General features: G+C 36.6%; 2 protein-coding genes across 2 annotated transcripts; both read right to left on the reverse strand.

Moving 5' to 3' along the window:
* Positions 1 to 267: 267 nt before the first annotated feature.
* On the reverse strand, positions 268 to 3663 carry LOC144561722 (wall-associated receptor kinase 5-like). Its single transcript, XM_078310790.1, has 3 exons — positions 2999 to 3663; positions 1800 to 1979; positions 268 to 1682 (listed from the first exon to the last, which is right to left on the reverse strand). Exons 1-3 carry the CDS (start codon positions 3405 to 3407, stop codon positions 517 to 519), a joined length of 1755 nt encoding a protein of 584 aa, XP_078166916.1. The 5' UTR covers positions 3408 to 3663; the 3' UTR covers positions 268 to 516.
* Positions 3664 to 21531: 17868 nt separating this feature from the next.
* LOC144561719 (putative wall-associated receptor kinase-like 16) lies at positions 21532 to 25062 on the reverse strand. Its single transcript, XM_078310786.1, has 3 exons — positions 24147 to 25062; positions 22991 to 23155; positions 21532 to 22882 (listed from the first exon to the last, which is right to left on the reverse strand). The coding sequence occupies exons 1-3, from the start codon at positions 25024 to 25026 to the stop codon at positions 21717 to 21719; spliced, it is 2211 nt and encodes a 736-aa protein (XP_078166912.1). The 5' UTR covers positions 25027 to 25062; the 3' UTR covers positions 21532 to 21716.
* Positions 25063 to 26073: the final 1011 nt, after the last annotated feature.

Consider the following 26073-nt stretch of genomic DNA (forward strand, 5'->3'; position numbering starts at 1 on the left):
CGAGTTCAAGTTGGACCCAGCACGAGCCAGCTAGTTGCCATCCCTACTGTACAGTGTGTATCTTGATATTTATATTTTATGACTTTGGACTAGCCACTGTTGGTACCTACTGTAATTATGGTATGTGTAGATACCTATTTACTGTACCGTTGCCTATCTTATTACATTTGAACTAGACCCTTGATCTATGATGAAAATAGAATCTGAGATCTATTTTACTTTTTCAACAATAATTGTATTACTTTAAGACCAATCTATGAAGTTAAATTTTGATATCTAAACAAAGTGTTTATAAACAAGAACGGTCAACACATTATTGTAGTACAAATATAAGATACGATGCTCTCTCTCTTCATCCAACACAAAGCACATAAAAAAAGTAAAAAAAAAAGCAACTAGAACAATAAATTTAACGCACAATGTTGCTGACTTCCTGTGCCTATCTCCCAATAGAACATAATTGAAAATAAAATAAAATGGTAAATAAAAAAGGCAGAATGATGCATTATATATATATCATCGTCCAGAATCAATAGCCAGCATTGCCTTTTCTTCCAAACTATGGTATGAAGTCATTTCCAAATGATTGTTAGAGGGTTCACCAAGTAGGTGCTCAATCTCAATATCCCGGTTATCCTGTACCCAAGGATGCTTCATGGTTTTCCTCAACCTATCAAGACCTTCAGCAACTTCTCTCATTTCAGGCCTCTTTTCTCCTTCCATATTTAAGCATTCTCTTGCTAGCTCAGCGACGCCTTTGATCAGATCCATGCTCTCTTCATCCATAATTTGAACATCCAAAATTTCCCCGAGTTTGTTCTCTTTCAAAGCAGATAAAAAGCCTGATGATAGACTTCTCTCTTCGGGTCCATCCAAGTAGAATGCCTTTTTACGAGTTAGAAGCTCAAGAAGAACGACACCGAAGCTGTACACATCACTTTTGATCGTCAATTGACCAGTCTGCATGTACTCTGGATCTAGGTAACCACGCGTCCCTTGCACAAGTGTGATGAATTGATCTTCGTCCGTTGGTGCCAAAACGGAAGCTCCAAAATCCGACACCTTGGCCATAAAATTCTCATCCAAAAGTATGTTAGAAGATTTTACATCACGGTGAACAATTGGAGGGGACACCCCGGAGTGCAAATAGGCAAGTGCTTCAGCTGCCTCTTGAGCAACTCTTAGGCGCGTCCTTAACGGAATGCATATTGAATGCTTAACATGAATAATATCAAAAAGGGTTCCATTGGGAATAAACTCGTACACCAAGATAGGTATTTCTACTTCTAGACAGCAACCAATGATGCTAACAATATTTTTGTGGTTGATTTGAGAAAGGATAAGAATCTCTTTGCCAAATTCTTTCTTTTGCCTCTCATCAATTGTTTTGCACTTTTTGATTGCTACAACTTCATTATTAATGAGAGTTCCTTTGTATACCGTACCATTTCCTCCTTGTCCCAGTACATTTTTTTCATCAAAGTTGTTGGTAACCTCTTTCAGTTCGTTTTCCTTGAATATTGTGAAAGCAAACCCCTGCTTTGACTTCATCTCTTGAAACAACAACTGACCTCCGTAGTCTTCAAAGTATTTCTCCTTAATTGTAGCAATTTTTCTTCTTTCGTGAACCAAATAAAAAAAGGAGCTCAAAATTACTATAACCATGATGGAGCAGCCAATACCTGTAAAAGTAAACAATCAATTAAAGACATTAGTTCTACAGAACCAGTTACTAAAGTTCTTAATCAATTAAAGATTAAATTCAAGATGACATATATAGTAATATTTGAGAACATTACCTATAACCAGCTTGACCCACAGTGGAAGTCTTGTGTCTGGAAGTTTCGTGTCAGGGATACAATCTCGACTGCTGTTATCAACCACATGCATACCTAGAGGACATGAACATCTGAATGATCCTGGTGTATTTTCACAAATCCCAGTACATGATGATTTATTTTGTCGACATTCATCTATATCTGTCAAATGAAAAAAAAAAAGGAATCATTACAAAGGGGAAATTATCAAATTTGTCTCAGCATCAGATGAGAGAGAATAATCTTGGTTGGTCTTAACAATAAACCAGGGTACTTCTGGCGAGTCCGAATTTTGACGTGTACCAATAATAATCCCACAGATAACAGAATGATAGTAATTACTATTAAACCTTTTCTCTGAACATATTAATTGCTACGAAAAATGTTCAGTAATTGTGATGTGTACGTTGTTTGGGCCAAGGAGGCTTGTGGGCTTCTCTGACAATCCTACGACATGATCTACATTCTGCAGGACTTATCTGTACATCCTGAATTCAAGAAGTATGAAAATCTTTACTTCTGACACATTTGATATGAATCAGTAACAATCACAATACAATATGAGAGTTTAAATTAACTCAATTAACCTGATTCCGAATGCAAAACAATCATCACATAAATTATGAATGAACCTGAAGTTGGCAATTTCAACCCCACACACCACAAATCCTAATCAGACCACCCTGAAAGTTTGTAAATTTGAAACACTTGTGCCGACTCAAAACCTAACCAGAACCCCAGCCAGAACTGCATGAACCGAGAATTTTATGAACTGAAAAGATGCAGACGGCATGGAACTCTCAAAGAATTTGGACCCTGAATGATGTATAACCTGACTTGAATATAACATGAAGCTACCAGTTTGACTTTTTCAACTTTGGACCGATAAAATGAGATGGATTTGTCGGAACCTACCTATTAATTCTGTAAATCAGATCTTACTGAATGTTACCGGTGTATTAGGTGATTCTGGCAATAAATTGTGTACTATCCTTTGCCTATCATACCAGCTAACCAATATCTTAGACAATCAGAAGACGGAAATTAAGAGGATTCATAAAATCCCAAGATTGCATGGGAAATGATAGTAAATAAGTAAACGTATGTGTCAGTATTACTGTAGCAACAAATTTTAGTGCCTAATTTAAAAAATAATAATAAAATAAAACAGATTATAGTACCTGTGCAACCACCATAGAGATAGGGGTTTCCTTCGTACCCCTCCTCACAGCTACAGAAATAGCCTGGACCATTGGCGGAGTTGACACATCTGCTATTGCTGCTAACACATGCATAACTGGTGCTATTACGTTGTGCCACCGTGCAGGTCTCATTGCCTATGGCCCAATCCACCACAACAGGAACTTGGCCGTTGTTGTCATACCAGAAGTCAGTTGTTGTGATGTATGCGGTGCTAAAATTGAAGCTGTCTGCTTCAATGAGCACCGCATAGCTGCAAGGACTGAAGCTTGAGACACCAGAATTGTTGAAGTTAGCATCAAAGCGAACTGTGTAATAGTTCATTCCCAGAGGAACAGCAGTCTGACAGCAACCAATTCCTGAACAGGAACCATTAACCAGGCCCTGCATACTTAAGCACACAGAGACACACCCTGTTCTATACCAAATGTTATCACTGTTTTGAAGGTAGAAATAAGGGAGTGTTTGGGCACCAATTGCTGTAAACTTATTCTTGATATTTGAGAATCTGAATGGTGTTGTGGTCAAATTGAGATACCAATCATCATAGGAAACAGTCTTGGTCGTGCTGTTGTAACACTGCCAAGAAATCTGGGATTTTATCCGAGATTGGTTTTGAAACAGTGAGATATTAACCACCTCCACATTGGAATAAAATGGATTGGAATAAAATGGATTGTAAAAAATTGTTTTGTAAGTGCCATTTTGGCTGGTGCAATTGAGCTCGAACTCTTTGGATAGCGCACAGCCCTGGCCTATTCCAAATGGATATGGGATATTGAGATCGCCACATGTCTTTTGGCAACGAAGCGGTTGGGGTGCTTGGGCAAGTGAATTGGGAACTAACAGCATTGTTAGAAGAAGGGGGAATAAAAGAAGCCAAGCCATAATTGGTAGTTTTCGCTATTCAGCTAAGTTATATTCTGCGGAGGACTGAAGCTAATTAAGCTCTCATAAATATCAAATAGAAGTGGTACAACAACGTCAATGCACTGACTTAGTCAACTTGGCAAGGAACGGATTGCGCTTCCTAGCGCAAAATAAATTGAAAGGATCATCCATGGAGGATGATAATGACTTGTGGAACGGTTCGTCAAATCTCTTGGTGATTGAAGTGATTCAGGCTCTGATATTCAACACACAAATCCGCACAATTCTTGATCCCGATCAAAGAATTACGATTTGCAGGCACATTGAAGTATAGGAAAACCAAAATGTTGACCAGTAAGGTTTGGTGCACAACCATTGTTTTGGCTAGATAAGGTTCTTTCGGTCCTAGATGCAGAACTAGAAAATTTGAATTGAGGGGACTAATCTATAAAATGTAATATGTGAAAAAGGCAAGGAAATCAATGCCATAGATTTCAATATCATTGGTTCAAAAAAAATTCTTGATTAGAGTATTATAAAAAAAATTCATGTGTTATATAAATTTTATTTTTAAATAATATTTAGCCCCCTCTATATTCAAATCCTAATTTCATCTCTGAAAACAAGTACAGAGAATGAGAAATGGAGGACTATATAATTAGTGAATATCATAATACATTATTAGAGAAAAGTTGATGTGGAGATAATACGGGAATACAAAACGGAGGATTCTAATAATTATTCTAAAAGAAAAGACATGATTTTCACAGTCAAATACCATCCCTCTCTTGAACCCCTGGATTTAGAACAGTTCTTGAAAGTTTGATGTCTTATTTTAGGGTTATTATTGAACGGATAAGTAAAACAAATAAACAAGGTCATTGAAAGGTATAATGATAATATATTAAATGCAATAATTTAAATTATCAAACAGATGCGTACCGGAGGGTGCAATATGTGACAACTTAAAATGTTCTTTAATATGTTGTGAACGTCATAACAATCCTCTAAAGTACAAATTCTATGGAAATAATTTTTTTACAGACGATTAATCCTGTAATTATTTTTAAGATATATATTAAATTATTTGGTATATATATGTGGATATGAGTAATTAAAATTTAAAATTATATTTGTATCTACTCAAATGTTTGAATATCGGATATCATATTTAGTTTTCAAATAGAGATTCGGATTGAGTCGAATAATATCCTATCCGTTTTCACCCCTATCCGGATTCCCTAAATTTGATACCACGTTGCTATTATTTTTTTATTTAAAGCGTGTGTGTATGGTGAAAGTGACAAGTTTTATTCGTTTTATTAAAGTCAAAGCCAGTTTCTGAAACTTGATATTGAGTCTTTGCTGTGAAAGATTATGACCCTACACCAATATGTGATGAATTACTTATATATATCACAACGCCCTAGATGGCATAAATGTCACGCAACAAGACGTCAGACATCTAATAATATGTGTTAATTTTTTAAAATTAATTCACATCGATAAAAAAAATTATTTCAACCCAAATGTTTATAAGAAAAATTAGAAAGAGTGAGGTACTCTGTATAGCACGGATGAATCCGTACTACATATCAATATTTTTGTTTTGAAAATTCTAACAGTCAATCCGAACCATTTAACATAATTTCAATATGAATATATACTTGCATACCATATTTTACATTTTTTTATAATTTGTTTACTATTTTTTAAGATAAGCCATCCAAAAACAGTGATTTTCTACCTATCTTAAAAAAATAGTAAAACAATTCTAAAAAATATAAAATTCGGTCTGCAAGTACATATTCATATGGAAATCATGTTGAACGGTTCAAATTGACTGTTAGGATTTTTCAAACGTATATATTGATCCGTAGTATGGACCCATCCATGCTATGCATAGTACCATAGACTCACTCTTTTTTCTTTTTTGATAGTAAATAAATTCGAAACTTAAATTTTTTTATTCGGAAACGAAGCTCTCGTTAAAGACATTGATTTGAACGGTTTAGATTTGTCATTTGAAGCCGATTCGATAGATTTTAGAGACCGGAAGCATATTGTTGATATACTAGAGGAAGCGCGTTAGCCGTACTCTATATATATATATATATATATATATATATATATATAGAGTATGGCTAACGCGCTTCCTCTAGCATATGGACCGAAATGCTTCCGGTGGAAATTTGAAATTTCAAAATCCAAAAAGTCGATCTGAACCGTTCATCTTCTTCTCGATATTAATATCTGCTTGGAGACCAAATTTTACATTTTTCTGAAATTTTTTACTATTTATTAAGCCACTTTGAAAATTGCTGATCCAACGGTGGCTTACCAAACAGTAAAAATCAGAAGCTACCGTTGGATCAGCGATTTTCAAAATGGCTTAATAAATAGTAAAAAATTTCAGAAAAATGTAAAATTTGGTCTCCAAGCAGATATTAATATGGAGAAGAAGATGAACGGTTCAGATCGACTTTTTTGATTTTGAAATTTCAAATTTCCACCGGAAGCATTTCGGCCCATATGCTAGAGGAAGCGCGTTAGCCGTACTCTATATATATATATATATATATATATATATAAAATAATAAAATTTGATGTTTTACAAGATTTTGATATTTAGATCTCGTTCATCGTCTTAAATAGACCTTTCAAAAAGAAAAATACATAATTTGTACCAATTAGCATTACGAATGAAATGCTAAAAAAATGCGGGCCGTAATGGAGTATCACAGCCAGAGATTTACGAGGCCTTTTTTTTTTAACTATCAAGACTGATAGTCTGAATTGTAGATGCGAGGTTTTTTTTTTCTTGGTGTATTCAATAGTGACAATCTAAACATACATTTTCTCACGAAAGCTCCGTGGTAGGTAAAATAAGCCAATAAAACATTGCCACGGTGACAGTAAAATTACACTGTTAAGAGACAAATATTTGCATTGAACATCTTCGTGAGAGACAAATATTTGCTTAATATATATTTTTTAGAGAGGAGGGTTTCAATATCTTATCTTTTTCATATCTCATCATACCTCATATTTTATATTTCTATTTTCAAAGTCCAAATTGTCGATCGGAACCATTCAACATAATATTTGTACTAAAATATGCATGTAGATAAAATTTTATATTTTTTTGGAATTTTTTTACTAATTTTTAAGATAGGTACAAAATCACTGTTTTTGAACCGTTCAAAAAACAGTGATTTTCTACCCATCTTAAAAAATATTAAAAAAATTTCAAAATTATAAAATTTCATCCCTAACCATATTTTAGTATATATATCATGTTGAACGATTCATAACGACAAGTTGGACTTTGAAAATGAAGATATAAAATATGAGGTATGATGAAATATGAAAGACACGAGGCATTGGAAGTTTGGAACCCTCCTCATTTTTAGACTAGAACTAAGGTGTTCTTGGTGAATTCAAGTCTAAAATTCGTCAAATCAATTTCAAATGACTAATCCGAACCGTTCAAACCCGCTTACCTTACGAGTGATGCGTCTACATGTAAAAACTTTAAACATTCGAATTATTTTAATATAAAGTCAAGTGGTCAAAAATTAGAAGTTTAATAAACTAATTTTGATGCATTCATTTTTTGAACATTTTTTGACCGCTTGACTTTATAGTAAATTAATTCGAATGTTTAAAGTTTTTACATGTAGACGCATCACTCGTAAGTTAAGCGGGTTTGAACGGTTCGGATTCATCATTTGAAATCGATTTGACGAATTTTAGACTTGAATTCACCATGGGACTTGATGAACTTAAGAACACCCTAGTTCTACTCATTTTTGGGTCGGGATCCACAGGATTCCGACTGGTACTGGGTCGGGATGGAGGTTCAGGTATATGACTGGTATAGTTCGGTTCCAATTCTACATATAACTCCAGAACCGGTAACTTTCTGCAAAAGACGATACAATTCCTAAAATCATTTCGAATGATTGTTGATTCATTACCGGTACTAATTGGTAGTCATGTTGACCATCAGTGGACATGTTAAATCTGGCCTGGATTTCCAGATTTGCATTGCTAGAATTGTACCCAACTAATTTATAAATCTCATTCAGAAGATAATCAAAATTGTGGTTCACGGTTAGCGGTAATGAGTATTTAGCTCGGGTACTGTACTAGACCTCGTCATCATTGTATTGGATTTCCCCTCCAATATAAATTTTCACACAAATAGTTGTCTTTTTTACTTTTGATTGGTTTGACAGTTTCAAAAATAACAGCATATAAGTAATTAAAAATTGTGTTGCCTCTACAAAATATTCTACACAATTTTGAATATTCTATAATTATTTTACACTATTTTGGAATTTCATAAATTAAATAGGGCAACATTCTAAACTATTTTGGATTTTTTTTTAATTATTCTAAACCATTTTGGAAGGTTGTAAAAAATTCTAAATTTTCTGGACAAATATTGTAAAAAAAAAAATTATCTCAATGGAAGAATCGATCGGTCAGACAGTCAAAGCTCCGTAAGGGATCCGAAAAGGAAAAATGTTCCTAAAACAATTCTAAATCATTTTAGAATTAATAAAATTAAATAATTATATATTAAATAATTAAAAATTAAATACTTCCAAATATAAATTAAATAATTATATATTTAAATTATAAATTATAAATTATAAATTATAAAATAAAAATTTAAATTATAAATTTAATTAATTATATATTTAAATTATAAATTGTAAATTTAAATAATTATATATTTAAATTATAAATTATAAATTGTAAATTTAAATAATTATATGCCGGGATTGCTGGTACAATATTATGCCGGGATTGCTGGTACAGAAGAGAGCAGTGCAAGTGCATCAGTGGATGGCACTGTTATGTGCATTAGAAACAGGAAAGCATAGGAGATTGTTTTTATAATTTCTTTCTAGGTGCCTTAGTGATGTTGTATCGCATTTATTAAATTTGATGGCTACTGCTTACTGGTTAGCCCCGAGGTGTACAAAATTTTTATTCTTAATACGAAAATGTCAGAAGAGCTTAAAATGATTTTAGAATTAGTACATAAAAATAAAATAAGGGCCTTGTGATCATATTTAATTTAAGCTTACAAATTATTTCAACAAAAGAAACACTCAAGCAAGGATAAAAGTGTCATTTTCATTTAAGTGAAATCATTTTCTTCTATTATATAGACTTTTCAATCAAAAACTAGATTTGAATTCAATTCTTTTTTATTTTTATTCCGATCATCAAATTTCAATTGAATACCATTGAATTGAAATCAATTGAACTCTACCATGTACAGTGTTCTGATCACAGTGGATATCGGAGTAGAAGGAGATTTACAAGAATCTGTTTTGAACCGGGTTTTACGCCGGTTAAATCAGCGATTTTTTACGAAAAATCGGGCGGTTTAACCATTTACAAGCGGTTCATTCCCTAAAGCGATCCAACTAAAGAACCGAACCGGATAGGTAACCGAGTCCGATTTATTCCGGTTGAACCACCCGGTCCGGTCCGGTTCTGATAACACTGGTGTAGAATCAACCGATTCACCCAATGTTTTTGTCCAGATAAGAGCATCTACATTGGTGCAATTGAAATGCAATTGCAAATAGAAAATAACTGTCAAATGAAATTATCTTCAAACTTAATTTCAAATTCCCTACATTCATGCAATTGCATTTCAATTGCATTTCAAATTCCCTCTCTCTCTACCCCATCTCCACGATACCCTCTCCCTCTCTCTCTCTCCCCTCTCCATTATTATTATTTTTTTTTGAAAAATTGGCAGAGGCTGCCAATACATATATTAGAAAAATTAAGTATCCAAATTACAACCACAAAACAACTTAAAATTCAAAACATCTAAACAGAAAGAAAAGAAAACCCCCATTACCAGTAAAAATAATTTCCCTTAGCCCTATTTTGCAAACCTCCCCATGCATAAATATAGATAGCTATAGGGAAACTAAACACATCCAATTCATCTAAACTAACGACAAAACAAAAATTCTGAAAAATTAAAATGTAAATTAAGCGAAAACACCCTTGTCTCCCACAGACCCATTAACAGACCCATTAGTCAATCCGGGTCTGCCAGTAAGTTGGTTCCCATCATTCTATACGTTCCCAAATTACAATATTTCAGCCACAATCTCCCATATAATGTGGTCTGTCAGAAGTCTCGTTGTAGTCATTTACCCAGAGAAGATTTTTTCGTTTGAATACACCAACATGAAAGAACTGGTACAAAGGAAAATGAAACCTAAATTTACAAAACAAGACACATCAGGCATGACAATAAAGAAAGCAAAAAAAAAAAGGAAGTATGATATATTTTAAAAACCAATTAAAATCTTACTAAAACAAGTATCCAAAATATTGCCAGTCTGGTTTCTGGTACTGAACTATCTACCTCTAAATACTCAAATCAGCTTTACTATCTATTTTCATTGCCCCAAAAGTTCTGTCATTCCTAGGAAACGAACTGTACCCATAAACAATTTTCAAAAACAAATCAATTTTTTTTTTTTTTTTTGCGTTTAAAGCTCTTGGGCATAATTTACTGATACAACCCCCATAAAAAGGAGGCAGGTTTTTACAGAGATATGCTTGAAACAGCATTTTAAAGCTTGCAAACCAAATGAAAGATGCACAAAAATCCTACCTAAATAAATATCCTATTACATTACTGAAATAAGAGGCTATCTAGAACAGGAAAATCAAACATTGGAAATGTGAAACCGGTATAGTTCCATCCCTGTGTGCGTCCCAACTGAGCCAAGTAATTTGCCATTTTATTTTGGCACCTAGGCACATGAATACAAATGAAACCCTTATTTCTTTTAACAATCTCCCATATCTTAAAACATTCCCTGGAAGCATCCCAGTCAGCTTCAATCGGAGGCCCAATTGCCATACACCATTTTACCAGAGATAGACAATCTGAGTAAAAAACGCAGCTTTCAATCCCAAGATCCATAACCCGCCTAATTGCTTCCAGTAAAGCCAAAGCTTCAGCAGCTATGGCAGAACATGCACGAACAGCAGCAGAATGGTACGCAATCAATTCCCCATTTCCATTAAGAACAAATCCAATACCTCCTGCCTGCCACGAAATCAATTTGTTTTATTGTTCAAAGCATAAAATAGAACAATTTTGATAATAAATGCATTAAAAAAAGTACCTTAAAACTCTATGAATGCACCAAATCAACTCTTTAATTGAAACCCAAATCGAAATCCCAGTTAACCAGAGAAGCAAGGGAAAGAAAAGAGAAGAAGAAAGACAATTGTTTTATAGAAATGAAACAAGAGAAAGCATCCAAAGCGTTGTATCCATGGGGGTTGACGAATCGCACATGCAGCCTTTGTGGGTCAGGTCAAACCCGAGGGCCGAGGAAATGGAGAGGGGAAGAACGGCGGTGAAAATGAGAGACGACGGAAGCTTGGCGGAGGATGAAATGGGGACGGGTAGGTGGAAGAGCAGCGAGATATGTTTCCGTTGAGTGCGCGGAAACGAGAATTTTCAGCGAGCGAACGGGAATTTTCAGCGATTTGCAAGCTTGCAAATCCTGAAAGCTTTCTTTTCTGAAATTCAATCTACATCGGTGCCTTTGTATTTTTGAAATGACACGTCGGACTTTGCAAGCGTAGTTGCAAGCTGATGGAGATGCTCTAAGACCGAAAATTGGATTTGAACCGATTTTTTGAAAGAAGCGAATGTATTTTGAGCTCGCGATGGCTGTCGTTTGAAGAATATACCGAGACTTAGAATTGTATTTTGTGACATTCAACACAAATATTGATGCAAGTTTTGGACCAATCAATATATATCGGATTGCAGTAGTGTGCCTTACTAGAAAATAGAAGCATATATCAAACATTGCATCAGATCCTGCAGGATCTCAGGACCGAGATTGTGGCAGACCGCGTATGCTCTTATATCGCATATTTTGCGTGACCGACGTGTCGGTGCTTATTCGGAGATAGCACAGGAGGTCAGGTTTCTATTTGGAGATGAGAACGGAGTAGGCCTCATGTCTACTTTTAAAATCATCTGATTTGTATTAAGATCTTTACGGATGAAATTAAAGCAGTGGAGTACGAATTTTGAAGCAGAGTGCACATATTTTAATGGGGACGGACGGTAATTTAACCTATCGAGGGTATACCGACAATAAGGAGATGATAAAATTTAGTAGATGCGCTTATTTTTCATAATATTTAGTAGATGCGCTTGTGAATTGTAGCATCTGTTCAATATCCTAACATGGTCTCTGCATAAAATGTGGATACGCATAGTTATATATTTTAATACGCATTCGCTCTGTTTGATCTTTTCCCTAACGTAGGCACGTGATGCAGTTTGGTGCTGGTAAATATTATAAATGATATTGACAACAAATTGACCAAACCACGCGATACGAAATCTTTTGAGATAATTTGAACTCGGTGAATTTAATTCAGTAGTCTTGGATTATTCGGTCGATCTGTTTTGAAAATGCACAAAAGAAATGCCATAATATGAATACAAATTTTTGAAAATATAAACAGGGAGCCAAATTCTTTTTTTTTTTGAAGGTCAGATAGCAATTACTACCAACAGATTCATTGAAAATAAAAGGTGCTATACATGATTATTTACAAAGCCACCCTCTAATTAATTACACAACTCAGTATTTTTAAATAAATCTCTGAAATTACAATGTAAAAAGGACAGCAATAAAAATTGAGAACGCAGAAGCGCAGTTACTTCCTGGCAGACTAAAGTTTTTAGATGACAGTGAGCCACTATTGAACCTGCGTGATAGTGTCATGCTGGAGTTGGTCGACGCCGTTGGCATATCCGCCAAACGTCCTTCCATTCTTCTCCCGCCATAAAGCCCACACACCCGCTACCCACGTTGCATCCCATTTAACGACCGTCACCGCATTAAGTAGTGCTCTGGTAGATAACCATAATTCTATGACCGTATGGTCCGGTCCAGTGATCCTTGTAATTGCCAAACGGTGAAGCAAGCCTCTCCAAAAAGTTCCTACGTAGGTACAGTCGCAGAAAATGTGGTCTCTCGTCTCTTGGCTCTGATCTCCACACAATACGCAGCCATAAGCAATGTGGCACCCTCTATACTCCAAAACCTGTTGGGTTAGAATTTTATTTTGAATCATGAGCCACAGGAAGACTCTCACCTTATACGGAGCTTTGATTTTCCAAATCTTTTTTTGGTACATGCACACCAATCCCGTGTTGTGCATAAGCCGGTAAGCGGAACTGGTGGAGAAGGCACCACTCATTGTCCAGTACCATAGCAGTTCATTTCCCACTGCCCTTCTTGCAAATACGGCAAATACTGGTACAAGTTCTTGGAGGGATCGCATGAAGAAGGAGTCAACACTTACCGCCGATAACTGCGTGACCGTTTGGATACCATACAAGAGATTCACTGTCTTGGCCCACTGCCCGTGAGGTTCCTTTTCCAACTTCTAGAGCCATTTAGACAGTAATGCAGCGTTCGTTCTGGGTGGCCAAATTAATTATTCCCATGCCTCCATTGATCCTAAGTGCACACACATGGTCCCAGTTAACCAAACAGTTAATGCCTTTGCACTCCTCGTTTCCTCGCCAGAGGAAATTTCTTCTAACTTTGTCAATCTGTTGGACTACTCCCTTCGGCATCTTAACCACCAGCATATAATGTAGCGGTATAGCCGAGAGAACAGATTTAATAAGAGTTACCCTGCCTCCAAAGGATAACAGTTTCGCTTTCCAACCTGCTAATCTTCTCTGAATAGCTCGAATGATAGGCTGAAAAAAAATGTCAGCCGGTTTCTGTCAAGTCCTGAAACCTGACAATGGAATTCCAGTCTCAATTGAAACTAAAAAATTCCAATTGCACAATAGAGAAGTAAGATCGAACTTAGCTGAAAATAGCCTCGCACGATAAGAGAAAGAGTGAAACTCTGAATTTCTTTATTTCTTGGATAATCCAAACCATTACATGAATTTGCCTTTTATAGGCGACACAATTACAAGAATTGGATCTAAAATCAAACTATTGGATCTTGCTAATGCATGTCAGAGTGACACCTAAGCTTCAGGATCCGACCCGTTTATTTAACCAACTAACAAATTCTCTAACTGACTTCTAGCCTCTTCTGCGTGCTCTCACTGATATTCTTAGTTAAAACTGATCCTTGGGACCCCTTGTCAGTTGTTGTAGTCTCTCTGCTCCATTCTTTACTTCTGGGCCCACTGTCAGCGATACAGTATCTTTAATAAAATTGCCCGCACTGCTGCCCTCTTTGCCCGCTCCTCCTTTCTCGTCCCGCAGTTTATTTAAATTGTTCAAATAACAAACGGCTATCCCCAAATTAGAACTGGGTTGTGACACTCCCCCTCCCTTTACACAAATCTCGTCCTCGAGAATAAATTCTGGATACTTATCCTTCATTACACCGTAATCCTCCCACGTTGCTTCATCACTGTTTTGATTTGCCCATTGAATCAGAATTTGAGTCTCAGCCGCATTACCTTTCTTCACCATGCGCCTGCCTAGAATGGCGATAGGTTTGGGAATGTCAGAATGCATTCCAAATACAGGAAGGGTTGGAGAAACTGCTTGGGATTCTCCTATTCTTGCCTTGAGCTGCGATACATGAAAAACTGGATGGAGTGATGAATCACTTGGTAAATCGAGATGGTAAGCAACTGTTCCTATCTTTGCAATCACTTCATAAGGTCCAAAAAATTTAGGACTCAACTTCTGATTTCGCATTCCAGCAATTGAGATTTGCCTATAGGGTTGAATTTTTAGATAAACCCAATCCCCAACTTCAAAGTTTCTCTCAGTTCTATTAGTATCAGCAAATTTCTTCATCCTCTCTTGAGCTTTTCTCAAATTCTCTTTCAGCTGGCCACTGACCTCCTGCCTCCTTCTCAGCATTTCATTTACTGACTCTACTTGACTTCTAGGATTACTGCTCAAAGACAGTTGTGGAGGATCATAGCCATATAGTGCTTTAAAGGGAGTGGTTTTTAGGGCTGAGTGGTAAGAAGAATTGTACCACCATTCCGCTAGAGATAGCCAATTCGCCCATTTATTCTGTTGATTGTAACACATACCCCTCAAATAATTTTCCAAACATTGATTAACCCTTTCAGTTTGTCCATCTGATTGGGGGTGATAGGCCGTACTCATGTTGAGCTTGACATTCAACCTTGCCATGAGCTCTTTCCAGAACTTGCTAGTAAAGACAGGATCCCTATCTGATATGATAGTATGTGGCAAACCATGTAATTTGTACACATTCTCTAAGAAGACCTGAGCCACATCCTTTGCTGTAAATGGGTGAGATAGTGCAACAAAATGGGCATACTTGGTAAACCTATCAACAATCACCATGATCACCTCTTTCCCTCCAGATTTTGGTAATCCTGACACAAAATCCATGCCTATACTAGACCAAGCTCCATCTGGTATTGGAAGGGATTGTAACAATCCAGGGGTGTGCACATGCTCACCTTTATTAATTTGACAATTTTCACAATTCTTCACAAACTGATGTACATCTTCTTTTAGGTTAGGCCAATAAAAGGACCTTTTTACCCGTTGGTACGTAGCTGTGATACCTGAGTGACCACCTACTGATGATGAGTGTAATGCTTCCAAAATTTGCCTTCTTAAATTTCCACTTTTACCTACACAAATCCTCCCATTCTTTCTAATAATGCCCTGCTGTTGAGAGAGAACTGGTGGTGGTTGGATAGGTGGTGGTGCAGGTGGTTGAGCAGGTGGTTGAGCCTGTGGTTGTGTAGGTGGTTGTGCTGCTTCCTCTTCTACTCCTTGTTGTTTCTCATTCATCTCTTTTATCTCTTTTTGTAACTTTTTTATCCATTCATCATTTTCATAACTGACTTGTATCTCATCCATCCATTGCGGTTTCAGTTCACTAATTGCTAATACTCTAGCCTTTACCTTTTCACCATCTACAATATTTTCCTCTCTTCTTGAAAGAGCATCAGCTACCACATTTTCTTTTCCCTTTTTATATTCAATCACATAATCCAAACCCAACAATTTACTGAGGCCCTTGTGTTGAAGGCTAGTGTTGACTTTTTGCTCTAATAGGAATTTTAAGCTGATGTGATCAGTTTTTATCACAAACTGCCCCCCAATCAAATAATGTCTCCATTTAACCACAGCTGATATAAGAGCTAGAAGCTCTTTTTCATAGGTTGATAGTGCTCTATTTCGTTCTCCTAGCTTCTGACTCATAAAGGCTATGGGTCTTTTCTCTTGAATCAAAACTGCACCTATGCCTGCATTGCTTGCATCAGTTTCCACAATGAATTTTTTTGAAAAATCGGGCAAGGCTAGAACTGGGGCTTGTGTCATAGCCTCTTTGAGCTGTTCAAAAGCTATTTGAGCCTCTGAATTCCAATTGAATGCATCTTTCTTTAGCTGGTCAGTTAGAGGTTTTGAGATTACCCCATAATTTCGAATGAATTTTCTGTAATACCCGGTTAGACCCAGGAATCCTCTCAATCCTTTCACAGATTTAGGCACAGGCCACTCCTTCATTGCCTTGATTTTCTGGGGGTCAGTGGCCACCCCATCCTTGGTGATCACATGTCCCAAGTATTCAATCTTCTTTACACAAAAGTCACACTTGGATCTTTTCACAAACAACTGGTTTTCTTGCAACACACTTAATACTTGATTGAGATGTGAAGCATGAGAATGGAGATCCTTGCTGTAGATGAGTATATCATCAAAAAACACCAAAACAAACTTTCTGAGAAATGGTTTAAAAAACTGAGTTCATCAAACATTGAAATGTGGCTGGTGCGTTGGTGAGGCCAAACGGCATCACATTGAACTCATAATGCCCTTCATGGGTCTGAAATGCTGTTTTGAACTTATCTTCTTCACACATTTTGATTTGATGATATCCAGCCCTCAAATCCAATTTTGAGAAGTATTGGGCTCCCTTCAACTCATCTAACAAATCATCGATAATCGGTATGGGAAATTTGTTCTTGATTGTGTTCTCATTTAACCTTCTGTAATCAACACACATGCGCCAACTTCCATCCTTCTTCTTAACCAGCAATATCGGTGAGGAGTAGGGGCTAGAAGAGGGTTGGATGAAAGAATTCCTTAACAATTCTTCCACTATTTTCTCTATTTCCAATCTTTGGAAATAAGAGAATCGATAAGGTCTAAGAGATACTGGTTTTGCATCAGGTTTGAGAGGAATTTTATGGTCAATTTCTCTAGAGGGAGGTAAAGTTACCGGTTCTTCAAAAGCCCCACTGAATTCCTCCAGTATCCTTCTAACTTCCAAGGGGCAATCTTGTCCTTCTTCCTTCGTTTGTGCATTCACACAGAAAAGGTGTGCTATGAGAACCTGATTTCTCTTCTTCTGTTCTTTTTCCACATTCACAGATTTTTCACACACTTTCACTTCAGCCCTTTCTTCTTTAATTTGCAATTTCACAGGATTGCCCTTGTAGTTGAATTGCATTAAACCCTTCCTCCAATCTACTGTCATCTCACCAGTAGTTGCAAGCCAATCAATGCCCAAAATAAGGTCATACCCAGGCACCTTCATTACTCTCATATCCATTTGGAACTCCTGCTTCTGTATGGAAAATTTGAGGTTTTTACAAATCTGATTTGAGTTCATTTGAGTGCCATTAGCTATATTTACACTCATAGGCTCAGTTTGGGTAGTTGTCAGATTCAAGGCACATGTTAGTTCAGGATCTATAAAAGAATGTGTACTCCCACTATCTATGAGGGCACAAACTGGTACTTCACCAATATAGCCTTTGAATTTGAAAGTTTTGGCAATCTGTGCTTGTAGATTGTCATGGGTGCATAGAGTTATCATGGCTTGTTCTTCCTCTTCAGATTCTTCTCCCTCTCCCACTACTGCCATTGATTCTTGCATCTCTTCTTCTTGTTCAATTACAATTTCCTCACTATCCATTGTATTTAATATCTTTGGGTTGCATTTATGCCCTACATGCCACTTCTCCAAACATCTAAAACACAGCCCCAACTTCTTTTTCTGTTCAGTGGTCATGGTGGACTGGTTGCCTTTAGGAAATTGGTTTCTGTTGTGGTTGCCATCCCATTTCTTCACAATCATTTCACTACTCTTTTGTCCCTGCTGAACTACTGGTTTTTGGCTGTAATGTACTCTTCTGCTCCCCCCTTCTAGAGTTAACTCTATTTTCTTAGCCAGTTTGATTGCAACCTTTAATGTAGAAGGTTCAAACAAATCCAAGTTGTTTCTTATTTCCTCTTTCAACCCACTAATAAAAGACCCTACAAAGAAATCTTCATTTGAAATCTGTGTTCTACAAATCAATCTGGATCTAGCTCTCATATACTCCTTTGCATATTCATTCACCTTGCCATACTGTTTGACTTGTTTGAACTGGTCGATTGGATTACCCGAATTGTCTGTAAAGAACTCCAGTATTTCATCTACCAGATTTGGCCAGGGGGGGTTTTTTTGGCAATTTGTAGAGATCTGTACCACTCTTTGGCATCATCAATCATGTTCATAGTGGCCATTCTCGTTTTGTACTCATCTGGAACTTGATACAGCTCAAAAAACTGTTCACAATCCTCAATCCACTCTACTGCCCTTTCCCCATTGAAAGAAGGAAAGTCCATACGAGGAAGAAAAAATTTCTGAATTTGAGAGTTGAATTCACCTTGCTGATCGATCTTAGAATCATCCTCCTTTTCGAGATTAATGAGCTTTTCGGAGCCTTTCTTTGCCTTATCCTCGTTTGGTCTAGTTGTGTTTGCGCTGTTTTCTCCCTTTTCCCAGTTTTTTGACAGCATGATCGTTTCCAGCATCTTTGTCATACGATCCATCTTCACTTCATTAGCCTCGAGCCTACCAGCAAGGTCCCGTTGAGCTTTACTCAGTTCTCGCTGCGATGCCTCTGATTTAGATTCCATCCTGGCAACTCTCTCTGTGATATCTGTCAGCTCCAGGTGGTCGTCTTCATCACCTGTGGCACTGCTTCTTGTTCTACCAGCCATCGGCCGCTTCTTCTTAGCGCGCACCAGCTTTCCCCAGTTGAGATCACCGCTCTGATACCAATTTGTCAAGTCCTGAAACCTGACAATGGAATTCCAGTCTCAATTGAAACTAAAAAATTCCAATTGCACAATAGAGAAGTAAGATCGAACTTAGCTGAAAATAGCCTCGCACGATAAGAGAAAGAGTGAAACTCTGAATTTCTTTATTTCTTGGATAATCCAAACCATTACATGAATTTGCCTTTTATAGGCGACACAATTACAAGAATTGGATCTAAAATCAAACTATTGGATCTTGCTAATGCATGTCAGAGTGACACCTAAGCTTCAGGATCCGACCCGTTTATTTAACCAACTAACAAATTCTCTAACTGACTTCTAGCCTCTTCTGCGTGCTCTCACTGATATTCTTAGTTAAAACTGATCCTTGGGACCCCTTGTCAGTTGTTGTAGTCTCTCTGCTCCATTCTTTACTTCTGGGCCCACTGTCAGCGATACAGTATCTTTAATAAAATTGCCCGCACTGCTGCCCTCTTTGCCCGCTCCTCCTTTCTCGTCCCGCAGTTTATTTAAATTGTTCAAATAACAAACGGCTATCCCCAAATTAGAACTGGGTTGTGACAGTTTCTTTGTTGTTAGCGGTAGGCCCAAGTATTTCAGTGGCAGTTCCGATGGGAGCCAAATTCTTATACTTATATTTTAACTAAAATCAAAATCAAAGTTAATACAGATTATTTGGTTCACATCATCCATTTATCCGTTAACTCGATTGTCCAGCCTGACTGATTCTGTTCAGTTTATCTTAAAATTTGGTCATAAGCAATTCAGAAAAATAGATTATTTTGAGATTCGTACATGGCAAATCTCTCATGTATCATCTCTTAATTCGAATACCCAAGGGAAATCTCTCCTCTCGTGTGCTGTAAACAAAGTACTCACAAACCAGAAATAATCATTCCAAGGACCAATTTTTATATATGCAGAAAAATAAAAGATATAATCAAAATCAGTTTTTGATTTACTAGCAAAGATACATAGTCTTTATGTGAGAGGTCATGAATTCGAAACACGGATAGAAGAAATCTTTTGTTGTAATAACAATGGTATTAAATAGTTAGATAGCTTAATCTCAAACCTTCACTTGAAAAAAAAAAGTTAACGTTAATTTATCTATTATAATATCATCTATAATATTTAAATTCAACGTTTGAAGTCAATTCAATAGGTTTTGAAATGAATTTTATATAGACTGATCAAATGACACTCATATCACACTAGCGGAACTCTCAACTAATATGTAAAATATGTTCACCTCATTTTTAATTAATGTGGGCACTGAATTTCGAACTTAGACGTGGATCTCATAAGAAGGTATATACAAAATGATGGAAACTGTTGGATAAAAGAGGTATATACAAATTGTTAATTTTACTATATGTTAACCGCATATAATTTTAATGGTTGTTGCTGATAAATTTATTTTTGGAAGATTGTCCTTGTGCCTAATCTGTTAATAGAAAGTTAAATTTATTTTTTGTCATTAATCATTCAAACAGGAAGAGATTAAATATGTTTATTTTCTTTTCTATTCCATTCAATTCTCTTCTATTCTTTACCTCCCATTTGTTCCTCTACTCTCCATCCAAACAGGGTGTAAGTAGAGTACAAGGGCAATATCGTTAATTCGGAAACAAAAATGTTTGTTCGGAAATAGGTTAGCTGTTTCAAGGCCATGATTCAATTAAAAAGTATGTTTGGGCCTGCCCAAGTTTTTCTCAGAGAAGATAATATCAACAGAGTAAACTCGAAATCTTTCCCAAAGCCCAAGTGCTCTCATTTTTATATACGATGAGCAACTCAGCCCAGGCATATTTTGATTAAATTAAAAATAATGGAAGTTCATCAAGGTTTGGCGGGGGATTTTCCAATCCAGGACAATATCATCACTTCTATTTATCAGGTCAACATCTAAATCTCAATGCCGTAAATATAATTGTTGAAAATAAGAGATAATCGTTGAAAATAAGAAATCTGATTGACTACGGAAATGGGACAATAAAAATTGATTGACTACGGAAATGGGACAATAAGAAATCTCAATACAGTAAATATCAATGCCGTAAATAAAAAATAAGTTACTGTGAGGGTATACCGACGGGAAGGTGTTTTTTCTATTAGCGACAGGAGTATTTGCGAGGGTATACTGACAATAAAGAGATGATAGAATTTGATTGTATTTTCTTGTGTGTCTGTACAATAGGGCTGACAAAAAAACTCGTAGCTCGTGGCTCGATGGTGACTCGCATCAGAGTCGCTCGCTCTTCATTGGACCGAGTTGTTAACGAGCTAACTAGCAACTAGCTTGGTCCATAATTAATGAGTTCAAGCTGCAGCCTAACTTGTTCGCCAACTCGTGATTTAACTCTGCTAGGTATCAATTTGTGAATCTGAATGAATGTGTGTGCATTTTATACTGTCTAGCTTGATTCATCTCGGTCAAAAAAGTTTGTATAATTTATTGTCTTCTTAAAATAAGATCCAACCAGATCTAATGAGCTAGCTCGGTTATTGTAGTACAAATATAAGATACGATGCTCTCTCTCTTCATCCCACACAAAGCACATAAAAAAGTGAAAAAAAAAAGCAACTAGAACAATAAATTTAACGCACAAAGTTGCTCTGCCTATCTCCCAATATAACATAATTGAAAATAAAATAAAATGGTAAATAAAAAAAGGCAGAATGATGCATTATATATATATCATCGTCCAGAATCAATAGCCAGCATTGCCTTTTCTTCCAAACTATGGTATGAAGTCATTTCCAAATGATTGTTAGAGGGTTCACCAAGTAGGTGCTCAATCTCAATATCCCGGTTATCCTGTACCCAAGGATGCTTCATGGTTTTCCTCAACCTATCAAGACCTTCAGCAACTTCTCTCATTTCAGGCCTCTTTTCTCCTTCCATATTTAAGCATTCTCTTGCTAGCTCACTGACGCCTTTGATCAGATCCATGCTCTCTTCATCCATAATTTGAACATCCAAAATTTCCCTGAGTTTGTTCTCTTTCATAGCAGATAAAAAGCCTGATGATAGACTTCTCTCTTCGGGTCCATCCAAGTAGAATGCCTTTTTACGAGTTAGAAGCTCAAGAACAACGACACCGAAGCTGTACACATCACTTTTGACCGTCAATTGACCAGTCTGCATGTACTCTGGATCTAGGTAACCACGCGTCCCTTGCACAAGTGTGATGAATTGATCTTCGTCCGTTGGTGCCAAAATGGAAGCTCCAAAATCAGACACCTTGGCCATAAAATTCTCACCCAAAAGTATGTTAGAAGATTTTACATCACGGTGAACAATTGGAGGGGACACCCCGGAGTGCAAATAGGCAAGTGCTTCAGCTGCCTCTTGAACAACTCTTAGGCGCGTCCTTAACGGAATGCATATTGCATGCTTAACATGAATATGGTCAAAAAGGGTTCCATTAGGAATAAACTCGTAAACCAAGATAGGTATTTCTACTTCTAGACAGCAACCAATGATTCTAACAATATTTTTGTGGTTGATTTGAGAAAGGATAAGAATCTCTTTGCCAAATTCTTTCTTTTGCCTCTCATCAATTGTCTTGCACCTTTTGATTGCTACAACTTCATTATTAATGAGAGTTCCTTTGTATACCGTACCATTTCCTCCTTGTCCCAGTACATTTTTTTCATCAAAGTTGTTGGTAACCTCTTTCAGTTCGTTTTCCTTGAATATTGTGAAAGCAAACCCCTGCTTTGACTTCATCTCTTGAAACAACAAGTGACCTCCGTACTCTTCAAAGTATTTCTCCTTAATTGTAGCAAATTTTCTTCTTTCGTGCACCAAATAAAAAAAGAAGCTCAAAATTACTATGACCATGATGGAGCTGCCAATACCTGCAAAAGTAAACATTGAATTAAAGGCATTACTTCTACAGAACGTATTACTAAAGTTCTTAAGATTAAATTAAAGATGACATATATAGTAATATTTGAGAACATTACCTATAACCAGCTTGACCCACAGTGGAAGTCTTGTGTCATGGTTACAAACTTGACTGCTGTTATCAACCGCATGCATACCTCGAGGACATGAACAAATGAATGATCCTTGTGTATTTTCACAAATCCCAGTACATGTCGATTTATTTTGTCGACATTCATCTATATCTGCCAAATGAAAAAAAAAAAAAATTCATTACAAAGGGGAAATTATCAAATTAGTCCCCGCATCCGATGAGAGAGAATAATCTTGGTTGGTCTTAACAATAAACCAGGGTACTTCTGGTGAGTCCGAATTTTGACGTGTAGCAATAATAATCCCACAGATAACAGAATGATAGTAATTACTATTAAACCTTTTCTCTGAACATATTAATTGCTACGAAAAATGTTCAGTAATTGTGATGTGTACGTTGTTTGGGCCAAGGAGGCTTGTGGGCTTTTCTGACAATCCTGTGACATGATCTACATTCTGCAGGACCTATCTGTACATCCTGAACTCAAGAAGTATGAAAATCTTTACTTCTGACACATTTGATATGAATCAGTGACAATCACGATACAATATGAGAGTTTAAATTGAATCAATTAACCAGATTCCGAATGCAAAACAATCATCACAGAAATTATGAATTAACCTGAAGCTGGCAATTTCAACCCCACACACCACAAATCCTATCAGACCACCCTGAAAGTTTGTAAATTTGAAACAGTTGTGCCGACTCAAAACCTAACCAGAACCCCAGCCAGAACTGCATGAACCAAAAATTTTATGAACTGAAAAGATGCAGATGGCATGGAACACTCAAACAATTTGGACCCTGAATGACGTATAACCTGACTTGAATATAACATGAAGCTACTAGTTTGACCTTTTCAACTTTGGACAGATAAAATGAGATGGATTTGTCAGAACCTACCTATTAATTCTGGCAATAAATTATGTACTATCCTTTGCCTATCATACCAGCTAACCAATATCTTAGACAATCAGAAAACGGAAATTAAGAGGATTCATAAAATCCCAAGATTGCATGGGAAATGATAATAAATAAGTAAACATATGTATGAGTATTACTATAGGTCTATAGCAACCAATTTTATTGCCTAATTTTAAAAAATAAAATAAAATAAAATAAAATAAAACAGATTATAGTACCTTTGCAACCACCAAGGAGATAGGGGTTTCCTTCGTACCCCTGGTTGCAGCTGCAGAAATAGCCTGGACCATTTGTGGAGTCGACACAGCTGCTATTGCTGCTAACACATGCATAGCTGGTCTTATTAAGTTGTGCAATCATGCAGGTCTCATTGCCTATGGCCCAATCCACGACAATAGGAACTTTGCCATTGTTACCATACCAGAAGTCAGTTGTTGTGATGTATGCGGTGCTAAAATTGAAGCTGTCTGCTTTAATAAGCACCGCATAGCTGCAACGACTGAAGCTGGAGACAGCAGAATTGTTGAAGTTAGCATCAAAGCGAACTGTGTAATAGTTTATTCCCAGAGGAATAGCAGTCTGACAGCAACCAATTCCTGAACAGGAACCATTAACCAGGCCCTGCATACTTGAGCACACAGAGACACACCCTGTTCTATACCAAATGTTATCACCGTTTTGAAGGTAGAAATAAGGGAGTGTTTGGGCACCAATTGCTGTGAACTTGTTCTTGGTACTTGAGAACCTAAATGGTCTTCTGGTCAAATTGAGATAGCTATGATCATAAGAAACATTGTTGGCAGTTTTGTTGTAACACTTCCAAGACATGGAGTGTTTTATCCGAGCTTGGTTTGGAAACAGCGAGATATTGACCACCTCCACGTTGGAAAAAAATGTATTGTAAGTGCCATTTTGGTTTCTGGTACAATTCAGCTCGAACTTTTTGGATAGCGCACAGCCCTGGCCTATTCCAAATGGATATGGGATATTGAGATCGCCACATGTTGTTTGGCAACCAAGCGGTTGGGGTGCTTGGGCAAGTGAATTGGGAACTAACAGCATTGTTAGAAGAAGGGGGAATAAAAGAAGACAAGTCATAACTGGTAGTTTTTAGCTAAGCTTGCTCTGTTTTCTGTTAAAGGACGAAGCTAAGCTCACATAAATAAGAAAAAGAAGTGGTATGTAGATGCTAACGTATCCAAATAGCTTGTGAAACCCATATATATTATTCTTAATCCGCAAACCAATTTTTCGTATCCAAATTTATCTTCAAAAGTGTATGTAGATGCTAACGAGTCCAAATCTGCTGAAATCCAGTTGGGATTTCAGGAACCAGAAATTCTTCAAAAGATTTTAAGAGAGAGAAAGAAGAGAGAGGAGAGAGATAGACACAGAGAGAGGAATTTCTGGTTCCTGAAATCCCAACTGGATTTCAGCGAATCTCAATTCACATGCTAACTAATATATATTTTTATTCCTTGAAAAACGTGACCGATGCTATAGTTCTTTTTAGCGTTCTTTTTTTATTTTTTTATTTTTCTTTAGCGTTCTCTCTTCCTTCCATTACATCTGTTCTTTTTTCCTTGTCGTCTCCGTCCCAATTTTTGGGTTTTGGAAGGAAGAGAGAATGCTAAAAAAACATAATTACATACAGTTTGGGATGGACGAAAACAATATAGTTACTGTAGGCGAACAATAACTAATTTTTCTAAAATTATATATATAACATTGATGAAAAAAACGCAGGACTTCATTGAGCTAACGGTCAACAATAGCTGCCATATCACATCAGTTGGTTGGAGCTCTGCACATGTTTCAACGTTAGAACTTGTCATATCCCTTTTGAGTTAGGGAAAAACTGACCCACGAAATTGATAGACAATGAGATATATTCTTAGCGTCAATAATATATTTTTTATTCGTTTATCTTTGTTTATGGTATTCGATAAATATGAGTAACTCCGTGTCTCTGGTAAACACAAGCAAACAATTCCCTTCAACACCCCCCAATGATTGCAGGACTTCATATCTTAATTAATTAAAATTATCAAGAGTTACTGTGATTGAGTAATGAATTAAAATTATCTCCGGTAAACAAAAGCAAATAAGAAATTAATGCCACCAAGAAGTAAATTATCGACAGAG

The sequence above is a fragment of the Carex rostrata genome, chromosome 11 (assembly GCF_964058835.1).
Source record: "Carex rostrata chromosome 11, lpCarRost1.2, whole genome shotgun sequence".
NCBI classification, from domain to species: Eukaryota; Viridiplantae; Streptophyta; class Magnoliopsida; order Poales; family Cyperaceae; genus Carex; species Carex rostrata.